The sequence below is a fragment of the Phocoena sinus genome, chromosome 20 (assembly GCF_008692025.1).
Source record: "Phocoena sinus isolate mPhoSin1 chromosome 20, mPhoSin1.pri, whole genome shotgun sequence".
Classification (NCBI taxonomy): Eukaryota; Metazoa; Chordata; class Mammalia; order Artiodactyla; family Phocoenidae; genus Phocoena; species Phocoena sinus.
The window spans coordinates 17,927,605-17,948,322 of record NC_045782.1 but is presented as its reverse complement, the minus strand read 5'-3'; the positions used below and the strand labels follow the sequence as shown (position 1 = coordinate 17,948,322).

Sequence of the window (20,718 nt, the reverse complement as noted above, 5' to 3'; positions counted from 1 at the left end):
TGTTTATTAATGGTCGATCATTACCTTGGAACAAAAAGAGGCCTGCTTTTAATAATGCAAAAGCAAAAACCCTTCAACCTTTAAAAGAAAACACAAACTGAAAATTGCTTCCAATATGAAAATAAAGCACCATTTCTCAAATGGTAGTTTTGGCTTTCTTAAAGGCTAGCAAGCACTCCCAGATGACTTCAAGAGAAAGAAAATAAACACTTCAATGCCTTTTGTGACCTCTAATAATTACATGGCTCCATACACTAAAGAACACCTAGGAACATCTCTTCCATCCAAACCCTACCAGTAGGCTAAAATTTAATATAGTTAACTACTATAAACGTGATCATCCATTTTTCTTATGCACTAGCTTCCAGGTGCTATGTCAAAGTGACAAAATGCACTACTGGGCTTCCCTGGTGGCACAGTGGTTGAGAGTCCGCCTGCCGACGCAGGGGACACGGTTCGTGCCCCGGTCCGGGAAGATCCCACATGCCGCGGAGCGGCTGGGCCCGTGAGCCACGGCCGCTGAGCCTGCGCTCCGCAGCAGGAGACACCACAACAGTGAGAGGCCCGCGTAACGCAAAAAAACCCAAAATGCACTACTACTTGTGTTAAGAAAAAATTTTAAACACACCCTGCCCAAAAAAATTCCAAGTATTAATTGCTAGTATTTTCCTTTTGGAGGGGTAAGGGGTGCGGTGGGCCCAAGCTGCGGGCTTGCAGGATCTTAGTTTCCTGCCCAGGGATGGAACCCAGGAATTTGGCATTGACAGCGCCGAGTCCTAAATGGACTGCCAGGGAATAATTCCCCCATGATTTTTTTTTTGTGGGGGGGGGCAGCTAGAGTTTTAAAGTTGGTAATAATTTAAAGCTAGTATTTAATTACAACCTTTAAATCAGAGAGTTCACTTACTTACACTAAAGGTTATGCCACTAGTCAATATCTTTTTGTTTAGCTAGACCATTTAATCATACACATGGACTAGCATTTATCCTCCCTTGTTTGTTTTGTTCAGGTCCTCCTTACCATCGTATCATACCCCTTGTATGACTTGCTCTTCACTTCCCTCCTTGCCAGTACAATGCTGGAGTGAAACCTGGAGACTGAATGGAGGGAAGCCACCCACCCCCAACACCCCAACCCGGGTCCCAACCCTTTAAGATCTTGTACCACTTCACAAAATAATGCTATACCAGTTTAGAAAACTGTAGACATACCGCTCAGATATAAATCACCTTCCCTGCTGTAGTAATTCAATGTTTTCACTTTAACCTCTATCTACTCTTCTTATTAATAGTAATGCAGTTCCAGGGAGGAGAGATTCCAAAATCTCACCACCTTTTTCTCTTATTTAAAAACCACTCCTTCCATGAAAATCCAGCATTGGCTTAATATTATTATACGATGATTCCTACAATACTCCAGGAAGAGCACAAAGATTTCTTTCCCATTTTTGATCAGTTGTCTATTGTCAGCTTTAACTGGAGCTGAAAAACAGAAGGCCTACATAAACTGAAAGTCATCACTGAGTTTTAAGATAGGGAGGTTTAAATAATTCTTCTTGAAGATATTTTCTTTACCCGCCACTTATTTCTACCCTGAAAAAACCCTGAAATATGAAATTAGTAAAACACCATACAAAATAAAAAGAAAACAATGCAGACAAAGGAGTAAGGTACATTTCAATTTAATCAGTGTGCACAGAAATTTGTAAAAATTCTAGGCACATTAAGTCGCAATGAAGATTTAAGAATTCTTGTTCACATCTAAATATTAGCTTAAACTGTGGAAATTTGGCTACTTATTCTCATCACTATTACATGCATTTAGTTACATACTTACCAAATTTTCAGTGTCTGCTTATCCTTGCTAGGAAAGGACAGAGTTCCTTAGAAATTTACTTCACTTTAAATCTTAAAGACATAAATTGAGGGTCCACACTTTGTGTAGTGCTTATCTAGAAGAATACATTACCATTATCACATATTCAAATTTTCAGATTTATTTTAGAAGACTATCACTGTTCATACTAAAAAGCATGAGCTGACTTTTTATTATTGGCTTACAAAGTTCACAGCAGGAAATACAATGTGAAAACATCCTTAGAGAAACTGATGTTAGGTAGGATGTGGCTAAAAGCTAGAGAGAAAAAATCCATGTGTTACAATGACGGAGGGATTTAACAGGGGATCAAGTAATTACAAATATGCTCAGGCTAATTTTCACGGGTATACACAATCCCAGAAATCAGTAGTCCAACCCAGGTTTTTCATGCAAGGTTAGAATGATTTAAGAATACATTTGAAATTCTCAAGCCTCACTCAGAGACTCCTGTAAGCAATTAGTCTGCATGACCATTTTGGGCAAGCTTTCCTTCAAGTCTATTCCCAGCTTAACTACTCAAGAATCACTGGACAAAAATTCTGGTCTTTAAATTTTAAACCTACGCAACATGGCAACCAAAAGCATTGAGGAAAAAAGCCACTTTTGCCTGTCAACTAAAAAAATTTTTAAGTTAAAATAAAAATTTTTTTAACACTAGTTTCGCGTAAAAACATCTTTCCTATCTCACCAAAAAGAAATAATTTACATGTTAAAGTTTTTGTAGTTACATAGTCTATTAAGTGAAGGTCAGGAAAAAAGTGAGCCCCAATTATTAGAGAAACATCAGGAGGTAAAATAATCACCTTCTTAACATTCTCAATTCAGGTAATAAGAGTGTAGAAACTCATACACTTTGATCAAAGTGTCCAACTTAAGTTAAATTTAAATGGAAAAATAGTGATATATAAAAGTATAAAATAGTACTCACCAGAAAAGCAGCTTTAAAGAGATGGTTTTAAGGAAAACCATTTCCACTGTATCTACGCCATTTCTTATACAGATTAAACTGTGAAAGGCAATGAAACTTAAGCCCTTAGGCAATTTTATATGTTAAAAAACAAGTGGATATCTTATAAAATATATTTTATTATAGGTTGATAAATCAAGGTCTTTATCACCATCCCAGTTTAATAGGAGTAAAAAAATCAGTAGTTGTACGGACAGACTCACATTATACAATATTACACTTAAGGTGAAGAGGAAGCCATACAGAATAGCAGAATGGTTCAGGTAGGCTTGTATAAACTAAATTGTATACTTTCTTCTTCTCTCCTCAGTATTTAAAATTTTTATCAACATAAGAGCACAATATTTAAAGGTTAAAGGAAATCTCTGAAGGATGGTTCAAGACAACAATGAACGCTGGTAGAACCAATGAAACTAGTAAAAACTTTAACATAACTTTCATAACCTGTTATGTCCTCACTGCTCCTCAAAAGGAATATACAAAGAATGTGTCTAAATTTCTTGATGGGTAGTCAGCTTTCATCTGAATATTAAAAAGGTTCTTCTTAGTTCAAATTAAAATGAACCCACAGTGGTGGTGCACCAACAGGTTATAGTTTACAAAAAGGATGAACAAAATTAGTACTTACAACAAGAGTTACTAAAAATATCTAAGAACAAAAAAGCAACATAAAAATATATTCTGGCATACGACTGCACACCATTTATCACTACTAGAGGTGAGGAAACTTGACTTTTTATCTGTTGATTCATACTGTAAAAAGTTAAAAGGTAAGTATGAGTACCAAGGAGCAGCTTAAGTAGGAGACCCTGGACCCAAACCCCTGTACTCCATATACCAACATGAGCATATGGCCAATTAAAACTTTCAGTCTTCCTTCTATGTACAACGTATCTATTTAGGTTTAACCGTAACCCAATAACAAAGGAGCAGTATTACACCTTTATTACGACTCAGGTGAGCAAACCTAGAGCTACTTTGGCCCAAGTACTGAGTGTTTAGAAGTGTCCAATGTCATACTCACATTTAAGTAACTGCACAGCTTTCTTCCTGGTGTGGGTTATATGGATATGTTTGAAAAAAATATGAACATCAGGTACTTACAGATTAAACTAACCTGTACTGGCAGGGCTGTGGGATTTTTCTTCTCTACCAGTAAGTAGCAAATGCTGAAATTCTGCTGCTAGTTAACAAAAACACAAATTGTATTAAACTGAGGAGTTCAATTCATAGTTTAAAAAGTCAATGTGCATAAAATTTCCTCAGAGCCTGACATTATTACATTAAAAAAAATTTCCCTGTCTTACAAAAAGTACCTTATATTGGCTATTAAATTTAGAGTGACCTTATGAGAATGAGTTAGTAATACTGTATATCTCTTGGACACCTCTCAATTTTAATAAATTACATATTCCAGTATGTGTACTATAAAGATATGGGTTCCTCTAAAAGGAGAGGGGGGTACATATATCTAGGAATAAAAATCTCTGCATGGTAATTTCTAATTTAAGTACATGTAGACACATCCCACAGAAACAAGCAATTTTTAATATTTTAAATTCAACTTCTAAAATACTTGACTTCATTTCTGTATATTAAAGATTTTCCATTTTAAACACATGGGCTGAAAAGCACACTCTATTGCTTCTCCTAGAAGTACACTAACAAGCTAATAGCTAAAAGGCAGGCTATGCTCAGTAACTAAATCTCCCATATTTTTCTAACTCAAATTTACAGAAACTTTAATAACGCTTCCCTTGGTCCACTTGGGTAGTTAAGCAGACTTGTTTTATTAGTAGAAACTGGAAAATGACGTGGCAAACCTTGTTTATTTTCATCTGATTGCCAAATTATTTATAAATAAAAATATTAAGAATGAGCTACATTATAATAAATGATTTGATGATAAAATCTTGCATAACAAATGTAAACCAAGGCCAAAATACTATTACCTTTCATTACATTTAAGGTTCTTAAAAGTCTAACAATACTGTACAATGGCCTCTCACCCAATAATCACTACTGGTTTGTGTGTAGTAAGCTGGGCAAACAACATTCTTCATTTTTATCCAAGTTGGGCACCAATGAATTTCACTGCCAGTTCCTCACATTTAAACAAAAACGAAGGCATATGATTCTTAACTATAATAATGATTAAAAAAAAAACCCAGACACAGTAAGAATGCCAAAAGGCCCGGAGAATTCCAATAAAGGACTTCCCCTTTTTTACAAACAAAGCATTACACAAACCCCTAACCAAACACACAGCACATTACTGAAACTGTGCCATATCACAACCTTACATACCATTACAGCATTTGGAATTAATGGCTGGGGTCCAACTAATCAATTGTTAAAACAGTTTACTCACACGTATCTTCTCTGTAAGTTAATGTGCCCAAAATTACAACATATACACAAACATATTCTCACGATAAAGCTGGTGATTATTTGCCTCCTTAAGAACCTAACCATGAACCAGTCTTCATTTATAATAGTGTTCCATTTGCTTCAAATAGAAATAGTTCAAATTCGCTTCAGTGAAGATCTCCTTTGGGTCTCCAATTTCTGCCTTAATATGATTTCTATATCCTGACTCGTAAAATGTAATTTCCCCTGAGAATATACATGAGATTAGTTGAATAGATTTAAAGAGAGATAGTTCAAAAATTTCAAACTAATACAGTTTCAAGCTATTATTTTTCCAGAGTTAGGAAGAAAATGAAAAGCTCTTTCTTTTATGGCCAAATTATTATGCAAAAATGTATGAAGTCCACAGCAAGAAAAACAATGCTTATAAAAAACAATTCTCCTCTGAGCCTTACTGAAGAAATCTAGTTTTTTAAAACATGGTACTTTCAAACTTATTTTCCTACAAAAATGCCAAGTAAGAACATGAAAACACTTGGAAATGTTGGAGATGTTTAAAGTATTAGGGAGCTCAAACTGAGGTCCTGCTTTCCCCATTTGCTATGTATTAGTTTGAATTAGATTCATAACAGGGGATGCCTAAGAGCCAAGATATTAAAAATATAGTTCTCAAAATACAACATTAATTACAAAATTGTGAATATCCACTATGTGCATGACACTATATATAACATCATTAAAATAGCTGCTTATTTTGCCAAGAAATATCAGATGATTGCTATGCTATTAAAACAAAAGATCATTAAAATGATTCAGATGACAGAAAACAAAATACTGAGAAGGCTAAAAAGGAATAACCTATACTAATATTCAAATCATGAGATAGCAGAAGTATAAATGGGAGAATGTTTACTTACAAAACTCTGCCTTATAGTCAATAGTCTTATAATGAATCTCTTCTTTTAGAAGACTTCCATAAAAGAGTAAGAAAACCAGTTTCATTTTGGAATAACATACAAAGGTTATTCAATAGGGTAGATAAATACCGCCTTTAAAAAAAGACATACTTGATTTACACAAAATTTTAGGGAACATGTTTACTACTTTTTAAAAAATCCCCTAACCGATACAAGTGTCAGTTTACTTAAACAAAATTTCATCTCAGTAAAGAAGTGACTTCAACATTTCCTTTCAGTAATTTACCAAGTTTTACCTGTGGATATAATAGATACCTGAAAGTTACTCTCAAAACTGTATTTGTCTGAGTCAGAGGACTACAAAGATCGAAGAACCTACATCTTAGATATCTGTATCACCTTCAACAAATTATGTCTCCCTTAGAAAATCCCTCCCACCCCAGTACTCAAGCGTTTAAGAGGGTATTTCAATTATAATTATTTCAATGATCACTATTAGAATTAGGACAAGCAACTTCACTCTTGAATAGTTCAGTATATTGGGGAATGATGGATGCAACAGAAAACAACTCCAACTGAGGAGTCTTAAAAGATGCAGTTATTGAGCAGGTAGTAAAATATTCCAGTGGAATTTTTTTGTTGTGACACAATTCTTTTTTCAAACATTAATATCTTTTTTCCATGATTCAGTTACAGAGAAAAGCTTATATTCTAATTACAGAGGTGAAAATTTGGAATTCATTTAATTCGTTTTTCTTCTTTATGTTTCCAAGAATTAAAACCACATAGAAACACAAGCCTGGGTTTGCTAAACATTGTACTACAAGTGAACTGTTACTGTTCAGAGGAAAATGCTATCTGCATAAAACAGTGGCTTTAACACGGGAAGGAACAAAAGTAATCCAAGTTAATGTTCTGGCCTCTCTTTCAGTTCCCCTGTTACTTGCCCACTACAACATACACACATAAACACAACTTTTCCCACCAAATAAAAGCAATTTTTAGTTGGAAACAAACACAGGTGTTTTTCATGTGTGCATATTGCATCAAATATTGTTCAGTAAGGATAAAAATGAAACACAATCGTTCCAAAACCACAATTCAATATACTAAACTTTACTATGTGAAACAATTTCAGTTTGGCTGCCTGAAAATTTGTAATCCATCCATACTGCTAAGTGTGTAATACCCAAACTCTTTTATTATATCAAATGTGTAGTGTATACGCATACATACCACACATACACACCATCTTCCCACTTTTCACAGGGCTCTACATTAACATTTGCTCTAATGTGGTGAAATTTGGAAATATTAAAAGTCACAAGCATTTCCAGATGACCTTTCAACCTTAACGTTCAATGCATAACTTTGGGATTAAAAATGCAGATTTCAGTATCCAGTGGCATTTCCAATGATTATTATCCTTGAGGTTAAATTTAATAGTTTGAGGAGAAAATAACCAGTAAGGTTTTCCTAAAAGTGAAAGGGAAAATTTGAATGAAAACATTTCATGCCTCCAAATCAAGAACGTCAAATTTTGTCAATTTACTCAAGTTCAATATAAATAACATCACCTTTACTGAGGCTGTTAAATATTATGTAACACAAAGTAAATTACATAAAATTACATGTCAAATACTTTTTTCTGTTTATTAACACCACAGTCAAACGTGAATATTAATATAGAGCCTTCTCTGCCAAAAGAGTATAAAAATCCTAAATTTAATTAAATTTAGGGGCCTTCACCAAACTTGCTGCAAGTTTGGGGACATGAATATCCAACAGCCATAAAGCTGTGAAAGCCCCTATAAGGAATAAAATAAATCCCACTTGCCTCAGACTGAACAGGGCAACACTGAGACTCAGCCTCAGCCTGTCCTATGGCAGGGCTATAGGAAGAAGAAAATTTTAATTTTAGAAAAACATTACCCAATTAATTTAAAAGACATGCATTTAAAAAAATCCCAATGATCAAGCAAGCAAAGGAAAAAAAGAGTAGCTCTTTAAAAAAAAAAAAAATCTATTGTCCTATAATTCCACTCTGAGCCCATACTTTTACTGGGAATCTCGCCCCCCTCTGCAAATAATTAAATTTAATTAAACTGAGTTTAAGTTCAGTATGTGACTTGATCAGTGGAACAGGAGTGCTCAAAGAATATTTACCCCATTCCTAACAGTAAAAGTGTGAAAGATTGCTAAAATAGTATTCAAATCAAATGATATCCAGCAGCCACTCAAAAGTTGGTCCTCACCTGCTGGTCTTGTTACTGTCATACACACAATAGAAACTAGTGCCAGACAAAAATCGTTTTTGTTTCTTTAAAGAAAGTGGTAACAGTGGATGTAAGGTAGAGCCAAACTGGCAGCCCCATTAATCTTACAACTTCCTAAATTATGGCAATCACAATGCCTGCCGGTATATACCAAGTCCCAAAGCTGTCTTCTGTGAGGGCAGATGAAGTTTATTTCAACTCCATCTATTCTTTAAGAAAGCGTAAGTCAGAGTTAATTATTTCAACATAATTTGTTCCACTCGTGATTTACTATGGACCCCAGAAGCAATTAGGTAAAAGATATTTTCTAGAAGCTTAATTACACTCTGATGCATGCACAAATTACACATACCAAATGGGCACCATCTGAGCCATATACCTACAAAATACAACAGATGAATGATGTGCCTAAGTGTTGTGCATAACATTTTGAATTAACTTTTAATTAGAATTCTATCACTTCTTTAAAAGTGGCAATATTTTCTCCTTTCTGACCTCAGAAAGCAACAAACCTCAATATATCAGTTCTCTTTGCATCAAATGCAAATCAAGCTTTGCATAATTTTTGAAACATTACTAACCCATTTTTTTCCCTCTTCCTGATTCCTCTCCCCCACTGCTATAATCCATTCGTAGTTTGTTGATAAGCCTGTACATGAAATGCTTGAGAGACATTTGGTTTGGGAGAATATTTCCTATTTAATAATTCTAAACTTAATTATGCCATTTTTACCTTAAAAGATTTTCAACACAGGTCTTTCTTTGGCAGTATGATAAACATGCTGCCAAATCTAAGAAGTATATGATAATTTCAAAACTATTTACGTAGACAGGCGTTTGGCGTTTGGTGAGAAAGGGGTAGAGACATGGCTGCTGGCAGCAGGAACAAATGCATTCTTGGCGATACATGCATGTTGCCTTTGCAAACTATGAAATTTTTTGACCCTCAAAAATAGCACAGGAGCTGTAAAACCACTGGAGCAGAATAGCAGATTTAAAGTAACACTCAGCTTTGTTAATACTTACAATGTTTTGTTTAAGATGAATGACTTTTACTTGTCACTTATATACACTCTTTTATGATAATTAAAACATCTTTCAGTATTTTCTTACATGGTTAAAGCTTTCTTTTGTTTAAACAAAACTTCAGATTCTGTGCCTTATACCTACACCTTCACATAAAGGTTATAAAGAAATGCTATTTTCTTAGCTGTCTTAACTTTATATTGAGGAAAACTAAACCTGAGTTCATAATATATTAATAATTATACTTTGTAACAGGTCATTTGATACTTAGTCATAAAAGTACTCTGCAAAAATGAAGATCAAAAAAATGGATGCCAAAAAGAGGTCAACAAGGCTATTAATATATGAGACTTGCAACATAAGATACTGAATAATAGCGGTCATCTCTACAGAAAAGTTCTCCATAGAACACAGTTGAACATTCAAATTTCCAAGGATGAAAAGGTTAACAGTAAAAAGCCATTTAGGCTTAATAATAACAGAAGGTAGCCATTTAATCAAAGAAATAATGTAATCTTCCAGGAACATAATAAAATAAAAAATTTCAAATCCATCTGTTAACCATCTTAACAGAGGCACATTTAGATTCTCATCATAACATTAGAATATATACCAGTCATTAACAGTACAGAAGGCTATTACTGCATGCACCTAAGCTTCTAGAAGTTTGCACCTGAAAAGCTTCTGAGGTCCACACAGTACCGCAGTCTCAAAAATAATCAGAAGGAAATGAATGGGTCTGGCACTAGGCTCTAAACATCAGCAGGAAGGAGGGAATATTAAGGTTTACATTTCAAATATCTATGATAGCTAACATATATTGACACACCAAGGGGGTGGAAAGGTGACACAATACAAAGATTTCATACCCATGTAATGACTCATAGGTATATCTAAGTTTTTCTGTCAACTGAAGGACTAACATACAATTCTACATATACTGCCCAGTTTAAAACATGCAGCTAAGGAACAACCTACAATTCAAAGACAGAATCCAATGATATATCAAAACTGCATTGGTATAACTACGAATTTTATTATGTGGACGTCTACTGTGGCATGCATCTGTACAAACCTTTCAGGCAGTGGTCCACAGCTGGGTTATGAATAAAAAGGCATAAATTTTTCTCTCATTTTATTACAATGAAGTTTAACAGTACAGAAAAGTCACATGACCTTGGTGGGTCAGATTTCTTAAACCCTGAAACATGAGGAACTCTAAATACATTAAATATTGTTACACATTCAGACTTCCAATGTACAGGTACTTGAAGACAGTTACAGCCCTCACCAAGCTAGGTTGGGGACATGAAGTCCAACAGCATCTGAAATGCTGTGAAGGCATAACTTTACAAATAGCAACATAAGCTTACAGAACTTGCCTTTATTAGGGTGGTATGTTCATGTAATTCCAGCGCCTTCACAATATAACGAACCAAATTTACTATACTTCACTTCTAAAAACCTAGATGAAACATGAAAAAGAAGCCATACAGTATAAATTGCAACTTCAGGAAAAGTTCCTGCTTTATTATTCCAAATAAATTTTCCCATGTAAAATAAATGTCCAATAGTTCCTGGTATGTGGGAAGATAATGTTTGTTAAAGTCACAATGAAGCCTTATTGACGGAAGCTTGGCTATATAAACAGCACAAGTTGAGAAAAGGTTTAATCTCCAAACCTATTAGACTGGATGAAGTAAGATCAGTAACGGCCACCTTGCGACATTACAGGAGGTCTCATTCCCATCGGAGGTCGAGGAGGCCCACCTTGGTAAGGGGGCACCATTGGCGGTCCCTGCCCATACGGCGGCATAGCACCAGGAAGATAACCTGGCATGCCCTGATGATGACCACCATACTGACCTAAAAAACACATTTAAAACACAAAAAAATAGATTGAGTCTGTGCCTTGTACTTTTAAATGCAATGCATTTTGCAGATAAATCTGTTTCATGCGTACACTCAGAATATCCACTAAATAAAATAAATGTAGAAAGAGGAATACCATGAGGCGGCATCGGGGGTCTCATTCCTTGTTGCTGTGGGATGCCTGGCTGTGGTGGCATCATACCTCCAATTGGTCCAACAGGTGGATTACCAATGGGAGCCTGTCCTGGTCGAGGAAGATTACGTTGATATTTAGGTAACTGTGCTCTTCTCTCTTCCTAGGAATAAAAATATGTGAAATGTGAACATCTGAACACAGGGAGTTAAGCATGAAGGTAAGCATCTGAAGTCTTTATAGAGTGAGACTAATTTTTAAATGTTCCCTTACATCCCAATTACTTTCACCCCACAAACCAGTCCAACTTAAAATCTTGATGCCTTCAGAAAACGTTACCTATTTTTATATTTGAAGCACGTTATATTGAACAACTTTCCAGAAATTATAAATTGCTTCAGCAAGAAACTGTGTAATGAAGAAGGTATATGGACTGCAAGGGACCTGCAGACTCTATCTCACACTTGTTTCTTCAATTAATTAAATTTATGAACAAAAATAATTTTTGAGAGAGTAAGAACCCAACTTACTGTCTTCTTTTAGAAATAGTCTTAGGGGGGATGTATCTAAGATCAAAACATGCAATATTCACTTTGTTTTGTGGTTCTTAAAAATCAGAATGATAAAAATCACTTAGCATTCAATCAGATCATAAGACCACTGGTATACAAATTAAAACTTTTCAAATGGACAAGTTGCTACCACAGTACTCAATCAAACTCTGCTACTAAAAAATGTAAACAACTTACCAGCGATATATCCTCATCTGGATGGATCAACTTACTGGTTGCACTGGTCGTCGTAAGTGTAGCAGGCTTACTTGTTATTGAAGCTGCTGGTTTAGCTGCAGTGCTATTTGTTGTACTAGTGGTTGAAGCTGTAGACTGTGTATATGCAGGGAATGTAGGCTTTGGGGGTTCTGTAGTTGTTGCAGGGGTACTATTTAAGGGCTTGAAATCTGTACCAACAGGTCCTTGGACAGCTGCCTGAGCCTGTAAAACATTATTTTTCATCAACAAAACTTCAAAACCCAAAAGTGAATATATCTACTACCTATTTAACTTAAAAACAAGACACTAACATTCAATAAGGGACAAAACTTAAAGTTAAAATCACGAACAATCCACAAAATTCAAGATAACACATAATACCAAAAGATGTACATCCAAACCACAGCAGTGGAAACAAGAAACAAGTTAGACTGCTTATATAACTTCTCAGATATCATCTATCTCCTCACCAGAAATTACTTAATTTACAAAGCTTTGTATTTATTCCTAATTGAAGATATTATCATATAATGGAATAGTATATTTTCTATTATCATCATTCTAAATTCCTTTTTAAAATTAATCTACCAAGGAGCTCAAAAAAAATTGTTAGAAATTATAGAATACAAATGTTTGGATAAATTTCAGTTACTAAGTATAACAAATAATAACTACCAATGGTGACATATTAAAGATATGCCCTTCACAAGTATTCTTTATATAGTAATACAATGCCCTCCCAATTAATGATGGCTAGATTATTATGATGGACTAAAGGGTTTAGTAAGCTTTTAAGTATAAAGTTACCAAGTAATCAATTTGTTACTTTTCATAACACTGAACATCTGAAACATGTAAACTAGGCCAACTTTTAGAATCAAACGCAGAGTACTAAATTTCCTTACATTATATGTGATGCATTAAACAGCATAAAACAGAATAGCTTAATCATGCATCAGGCTAACCACTGGCCACTAAAATGCATTTACTGCTTACATGCTTTTAACCCTTTAGAACCATAGAAGTTTGGGGTATATTTTTTTCTATTAGTATGCGGTTCAAATTTTCAAATACCATTGATTTATAAGCCATTAATTTTACTTTAGAAAAATTAAACGTATTTTTGGGAAAAGATTTAGTTTTAAAGTAGGGTCCAAAGGGTTAATGAAGTTATAAAGCCATTTTTAACAATTTTAAACTGCAACTTCCTGCGTACTTGTGCTGCGCTAGGAAACAGAGCTTTAGAAGACGCAGACAGACTTTCTGAATTGGATGAAGCTGTACTTGAGCTTGTTACAGGTGTCCCCATCTGTAGCATAAAAGAAAGGAAACAATGAAAAGTCTCCAAACAAATGGGTGAAAATAAGCCACGTGGTAGACTTTTTTTTCCAGTATAGATTGCATTTTTCTAAATGCAAAATACAATGCAATCAAATCTGTTTTATAGAGGCAGGCAGTTAATGCATTTACAATAAACAGAGTGACACTATGAGCCTCAAAAAAACTTTTTAAATTCTACACCAATAAACCTAATTAACCACAGGTTTTTTCCCCTAAACTAACGTTTTACACTATGATATTTCAAAACTGAAACCTTAAACTGAGAATTATGATGCATTATTGACACTTCAATCCAATTCTCCATCGATAACTACAATTTTTGCCCAAAGTTTATTAATAGGATAAACAAAATAAACAAAATCCCCCCACCTCAAAAACATGTTAATGTACTTAAAAAGTAATGCTTTTAATTTAGCAACTACAAACAGAAAAAAAATTGAAAAAAGAAAACATCTAAGGGATAATTTTAAGGTGAACAATGAAGAACATACATCCTCAGTGTCTCAATTCTGAATGAATTAAATACATCTGAATCAAACTGGGGGGAAAAAGTGAAGGTAACAACCATTATATACATACTATATATAAAAGAAGGATTTTTTGCTTCTGAGTTCTGGGGAGGAAAAAAAAAAAAAAAGGACGAGTAGGAAATATGAGTGTGACTAGGTCAAAAGACGTTAAATGATGCCCTTCCAGCAACAGTGAGGCACTACTGTCTGTCACAATTCTAGACTAAAGGAAGAGCCCCAAAATTATTTGCTAAGGTCTTAGGATTTTTTGACTTTGGTTTTCATTCTGCTCATAGCTCATTAGGTAAAGGAGGACCTCATAACATTTTTATGTATTTAAGTTCCCAGAAATTAAATTTTCATTTCTAACTAAAGCTAAGAATAACCAGAGTTCACAACTACAAAAAAATAACATACTACACTATTTTCTGGTTCCAGTCAACATTTTATGAGTAAAGGAAATCAATGTGTGCAAAAATGGAAGAGAACACCACTTCTTCAGTATAGTTAATAAACTGTATTAAGAAGATTACAATTTTTAAAATGACTTGACATTTTCAAAGAGTTCAGTGAACTCCACTTTACCTTTAAACATAAGCACGCTCTTTTTCAGAAATTTCACCTTACCTGTCCTGCACTGGGGAAAAGAGGCTTAGTAACTGGAGGCTGTGGAGCTGGAACTGTTGCTGTTGGTGCAGGTGGCCTGTTAAGAATACCTGGCGCTGAAACAGCCTGTGCTTGAGTCATTGGAGGAATTCCAGGACGTGGAACAGGAGGGGGCATACCTGCAGAGGAGAAATACTTGAGTGGGACCCTGTTGCTGAAACATTTAGTTCAGAAAAAATACTTCCTCAAAACTTTGCCATTAAGACATACTAAATTAAATTAAAAATGAATCAAGGAAATTCCCTGGCAGTCCAGTGGTTAAGACTCGGCTTTCACTGCTATGGCCCGGGATCAATCCCTGGTAAGGGAACCAAGATCTCATAAGCCGTGAGGCACAGACACACACAAAACAAGATTCTATACTATGAAGTTATCAATACTGATGACTGACTGCTGAACTCAATGAAGCCCAAAGTACTTGGGCACCTGCCCCCTTGTAACAGTTTTGCCTCCAACTTTCTACACCTTTGCGTCTCTTCAGAATTTGGGGACATGAAAGATACCACTAGAAACCCTGTATATGGGCAAAGCCACAATTAGGCTTATTGATATTACTGATGCAGCAAATTTTTGAAACATACAGAATTATTTCAATCATCTAACGACAGATGTTTCCAGAACTCTAATGCGAACTACAATAAAAACTGTTAATAGGTCAAATACCCATAAAAATTATTCCAGAAACTTAGTTATTCCTTTAAGTGTGCTTTAAATACACAAATTTTCCTAAAATATACCACTAGGCATTCTTTGAAGTTCCTCAATGTAACTTAAAACTTTTACCGACTTCACATTACCAAATGAACATAGGTTATTTTTCTGTATTCATTTAAATGCCTAAAATTATCTCAGAGCATGATGTATGTGAAGCTGTTGCCTATAAATTAATGATTGCACTGGCATGATTCAAATTTTGCTGCTGCTTTATTTTTCTGTTCCCTTTAAACCAACTATCACTTGAGTACATCTGAATCTGCCATGGACTGCAAACCAAACTTGCTAGGATTAAAACGCTAGGCAATGGACTCAGAAAGCCTCATGAAGACCTCTGTGGCACATTTACTGGGCTAACCAAATCCCTTTCCCCACACTGTAGGCTAAAAAGTCAAGGTACTTTATTTCCCATGCTTCCCTGCACCTAGAAGCTCCATTAGACCTATTTCTGGCCAATGATATGTAAGAGGCTAAGGAGATTCTGGGAAAGTTACTTTGTTCCCTAATACAAGAAAAAGGAAAGCACCCTTTCTTGCCTGAGATTTTGTAACTTCTGAGTTACATGTCTGAGAGAGAAAGCTAAGGTTGGCAAAGTGGAAAATTTTTTAAGTATGGGTTCTTGTTATCACTGGAGCCACTGAGTCTACCACTTTTAGGTTGAGTGAGATAATAAACACCTACGTTGTTTAATAGTTTGTTGGATTTCTCTATTATTTGTTAAGAGTCTCCAGTACTTGCCTAAAATATTCCTAACAGATATAACCACTCTTAAGTCACAGGCTCAGTGACTCATTCTGGTGGCTTTGAGGACTACTTTTACTATCTATTTCAAAACTCGGAACTCAGAACAAAACGAGATCATCACATTTCTCAAAGTAATTTTAAAAAGAAGTCACTAACCTATAGAAACTTTAAAAATTACACCAATTTTAAAACTGCACCTCGCAGGGGTTTAGAGTCCGCCTGCCAATGCAGGGGACACAGGTTTGTGCCCCAGTCTGGGAAGATCCCACCTGCCGCGGAGCAGCGGGGCCCGTGAGCCATGGCCGCTAAGCCTGCGTGTCTGGAGCCTGTGCTCCGCAACGGGAGAGGCCACAACAGTGAGAGGCCCGCGTACCGCAAAAAAACAAACAAAAAAACCCTGCACCAATGCCCACAAATCTGCTGTCTAAAATATTTAAGAATAAAGCACTTCTGTCATATTAAAAAGGAAACTGTCTAACATTTCATACCTGGTGGCATACCAGGCATCAGAGGTGGTATTCCCGGTCCAGGTGGCATCATTCCACCCATCGGCATCATTCTATTAGAAAGCAAATTTCAAGAGACAACTAAAGTTAATTAACAGTATAAAACGTTAGAAAATATTTTGGCTAAAGCCTGAAACAACAATAGATAAGACTTGAATTTGACCCCTAATATTGAAATCAATCAAGCTGAAAGAACACACAACACACTAAAACAATTCTATCAAAATAAATTCCCTAAAAACCAGCGAACTCTTTGGTTTACCAGTAAAATAGGGGAAAAAATTCAGTCTTTGTTAACAGAACATTTTAATACATTTAAAGTCATTGAAAACAATTATTATACTCTCCTTAATATAAACAAGAGGCCTTATCCAAAATGTGCGTTAACTGGAAAACAAAATCACCTTTTGTCTCACTTGGAAAATATCCACAGAATATTAATCAAAAAAAAAAAACCCTCTATATTTTAGAGTTATCAGATTTTTTCAAAAAGAAAATACTGAATGTACTCTGTGGAGTAAAGATTTGTTTTGGACAGGCACGGAAAAACTACCATCAAAATTAAAGATAATCAAAAGTAAACTCAGAATCCCTACTTCTCATGTACAAAGTTGCTATCACTAAATCAGGACTTAAAAACACAACCCATATTTGTTTTCCTTTCCTTAAAAGAGCTCACCTTCAAATATCAGTGTCCAATTCACTTAAAAAATTACCAAGTTTGTGAATTAATGATTTAGGATTCTTATCAGAATAACTTCTATATATAGGTTTTATTAGAAGAAAAATCAATTACCTTCTATAGTAACACAGCACGTAATTTGGCAAAGGAATATATACTCTTTCTTAAATATCACCCCTTTTTACTAAGTCCCCTTACTTTTAGCAGTTTGGGGAAAACAGCTGCACAATTAGAAAATGCTTTGTTTATATGAGTCTATTACGATTTCCTCACAGATGTTTTAGTTCCCTCCTTTCAGAGATCTGTGTCAATCAGTTTGCAAAGTTTAGAAGTTTTAGTAAGGAAGATTAGAAAACTTCTGAAGTCAACTTAATAGATACCATTAAACACACAAAAAAATGACATTATGATTATACCTCCTGAATTACATTACGAATGAGATGCTTACATGTTTTCACCGCAAAATGACTGGGTGTATTTTCTCTGATGATGCAATCTGTGAAAATGTATGACAAAATCAAAATCTAACTGATTTTCAAAATACAGTGGGAAAGTGTATTGTATACCTCTCACATCCAACAATATTTAAATAAAAGTGATGGGCACGAGCACCTCATATTCATTTTAGTTCTTGATGACTTGACAAATAAATACAGTTTGCTTCTCACAACTACAAAGTGTCATGGACAGTTTTGAATCTCAGAAACTCAAATCTACAACCAACTACTTTAATTACATCAGATGCAACTGAAGCAGATGGCTGCCTACATACATCCTAAAACCCAAAAATCTATTCTCTTCAGAGTCAAATTTATATTCCTTAAATTTATTAGTAGATCCCTTTATTAGGTAAGTTTAATAGTTACAGAGCCCATACCTTTTAGAAGCAAAAAGAAAAAAAAGAAAAAAAAAAAAACACAGCAAAGTAACATTTAAGTGATGTAACACACCCAAGTTGAAAAAGATCATTCTAGGCACAAGCCCACAAGTCACTTAAAAGAGTTTTCTTACCCAGGTGGCATTCCTGGCATAACTGGTGGCATTCCTGGCATCAGAGGAGGAACACCTGGCATTAACGGAGGTATGCCTACAAACAAGTATTTCAACCAAAAAAATAAAAAAGGGTTAAGAGGAAAAAATTAATACTTCTAAACTGTATCAACAAAGACCTGAGAATGTTAAGTTGTAAGAAGCCTTATGTACTACCTGGAGGCATTCCTGGTGCTCCTGGAACTGGTGGTAGTCCTGGTTGTGCCATTGGGGGGATATAACCTTGTTGAGGTTGAACAGGCTGTGGCTGAAATGAAGTTGAAGCTGCAGAGTCATCATCATCATATTCATCAGAATCCTCTTGTTGCTTCTTTTTTTGACTCTCTGCTAAAAAAGTTTAAATTAATTTTTCCCATAGAGTAAAAAAAGAAAACCTAAGCAAGTTTAAGACATTCAACATTTAAAATTTTTATTTCAGTGCAAGTAGCTCCTGAGATTTTTCTTCCAAAAAAACTCAGTTAACACTGCTCTTTACTCTTTAAATGTTTTTTCAATCTGTATTAAGCAAGAAGGTTAACATCCTTTCCCTATTCTATGGTAGGTAAAGAACATTTTCCTAAAGCAGTTATACTTTTAAAGAACAGCTTTCTATTCCACTCCAAAAGGTGAACTATGACCTCTCCAGAATGCTTTCCAAAACAAAAGATTTCATAGTTTATTAGTAAGTTTCTATCATTTGGATAGGAGAGGGCTGCAAATCCCAAGTCAAATACACCACTAAAAAAATTTACAATTAGTGGTTTCATAAATCAAAACAAGCTACCTTCCTTTTCAAAGGACTCAACACTTGCTAAATCCACCTGGAATTCAGTTACGAGTAAAAATATAATAAATGTATGGAATGATCCAAATGCTACCACATATACAAATAAGATACATTAACTTCAAACATAAGACAAAAAAACCTCAAATTGAAATTCTGAATAGAACTAACATCTACCATTAAATTTATACTTGAAAATATTGTAATAATACTCTCACTAGTTAAGCTGTATCAAGAAAAAGCACACATCTTAGCATTTACCTTGTGTTTTCTGTTCAAGAAGTCGTCTTCTTTCATCCATGTCTTTTTCTGGAATACCTTCCATACCATATATTTCCAACTCTATGTCTGTTCTCCCAGGTATTGCATTTGGTACTGCATCTATTGTCTCTTTATGCACCTAACATTAAAAAACCAAAAAGACCCCACACAAACAAAACAAAAACCTTCCATTAGATAGACAAAAGTGCCTCATGAAAGTCTTTTAAAGAGTAATTTTAAATTACTCAGAGACCACTTAGTATAATGGTTAAGAATGACGGGTTCCACAGTGAGACTATGTGGATTCAACCCCCAGCTTTATGGCCTATTAGCTATGTGAGATTAGGCAAATTCTTTGACCTAAGCCTCAGTTTACTTCACCTATTCAGCACCTAACTTCTGGGGTCATTTTTAGGATTAAAAAAGATACTGTGTATGTAAAAAGCACTTGGCAATGTGAAGCACATAGCAAGGGCTCAAAAAACAATTTCAAGTTTACCTTATAACCTTGATTGCTTGAATTATTAACAATGAACTAATAGTGCTACTCAAATCAGGGAAGTGTGAAGTCTGAACTAAGTAAAGCTTATGAAGTCTTAAAATTAAGTATTAGAATAAATTTTCCAAGAATGTATGCTGAGACAGCTAGTAGCTACAAACCACAAAAGTGACATTTCCAATTAGCATTACCCGTAACCCATGAGTCACCTGAAGAGCTTAACACTGCCACAGTATTGATCCTGTCACTTTCCACCTCTGAATTTATTTGGCAGATCACAAAAAGAAGTCCTTCAGAGGTTTTATTGTAAAATAAAACACTGGGGATCTATCTAGCACCTTTTTTCACTGTATGGTTTTGCTACATCAAACATTTCTAACCCTAAAACGCGAATAACTTTTGCCAATATGCTAAAACCCCTGTCGGTCTTGGTTTCTTCCACAAAAGGTATTAACTTAGGCTAAAGGATGTCAAAGTATTTTGCCTAAAATATCAGCTTCACCTGGAAGCTTATTAGAAATGCAAATTCTATGCCAATAAAAATTTTAAAACAATAAATAAGAAATGCAAATTATCAGGCCACACCTGAGCCCTACTGAATCAGAAACTCTTGGGTGGAACTGCAAATCTATCTAGCAAGACTTCAAGGTGATTCCTTTGCATACTCAAGTTTGAGAACCACTTATTTAGGTTAATGACTTGGATATATTGGTCCAAGTAATACTCAATTTTTCTTTCCTTCCAAGACACTTTCATGGAAGAATAGAAAGGTA

The 20,718-nt window shown here is 34.9% G+C and overlaps 1 protein-coding gene across 15 annotated transcripts in view; it reads right to left on the bottom strand.

The window, feature by feature from the left end:
* Nucleotides 1-20,718, bottom strand: part of ZNF207 (zinc finger protein 207) — a 45,546-nt gene that overhangs the window by 19,957 nt on the left and 4,871 nt on the right. For 4 of the 15 annotated variants that reach the window (XR_004347472.1, XR_004347470.1, XR_004347469.1 and 1 more), the window contains exons 3-12: nt 19,447-19,585; nt 18,579-18,749; nt 18,384-18,459; nt 17,821-17,868; nt 16,673-16,743; nt 14,688-14,845; nt 13,427-13,519; nt 12,190-12,432; nt 11,444-11,603; nt 1,838-11,301 (exon numbers count right to left, since the gene is read on the bottom strand). Coding sequence is in view for 8 of the 15 variants with exons in the window: in XM_032616390.1 (XP_032472281.1) it covers nt 11,141-11,301; nt 11,444-11,603; nt 12,190-12,432; nt 13,427-13,519; nt 14,688-14,845; nt 16,673-16,743; nt 17,821-17,868; nt 18,384-18,459; nt 18,579-18,749; nt 19,447-19,585 (1,320 nt within the window). In the remaining 7 variants the exon portion in view is untranslated. Of the gene's footprint in view, nt 1-540; nt 11,302-11,443; nt 11,604-12,189; nt 12,433-13,426; nt 13,520-14,687; nt 14,846-16,672; nt 16,744-17,820; nt 17,869-18,383; nt 18,460-18,578; nt 18,750-19,446; nt 19,586-20,718 lie in introns of those variants that run through there. The other 11 variants (XR_004347475.1, XR_004347473.1, XM_032616390.1 and 8 more) reach the window with 11 other exon arrangements.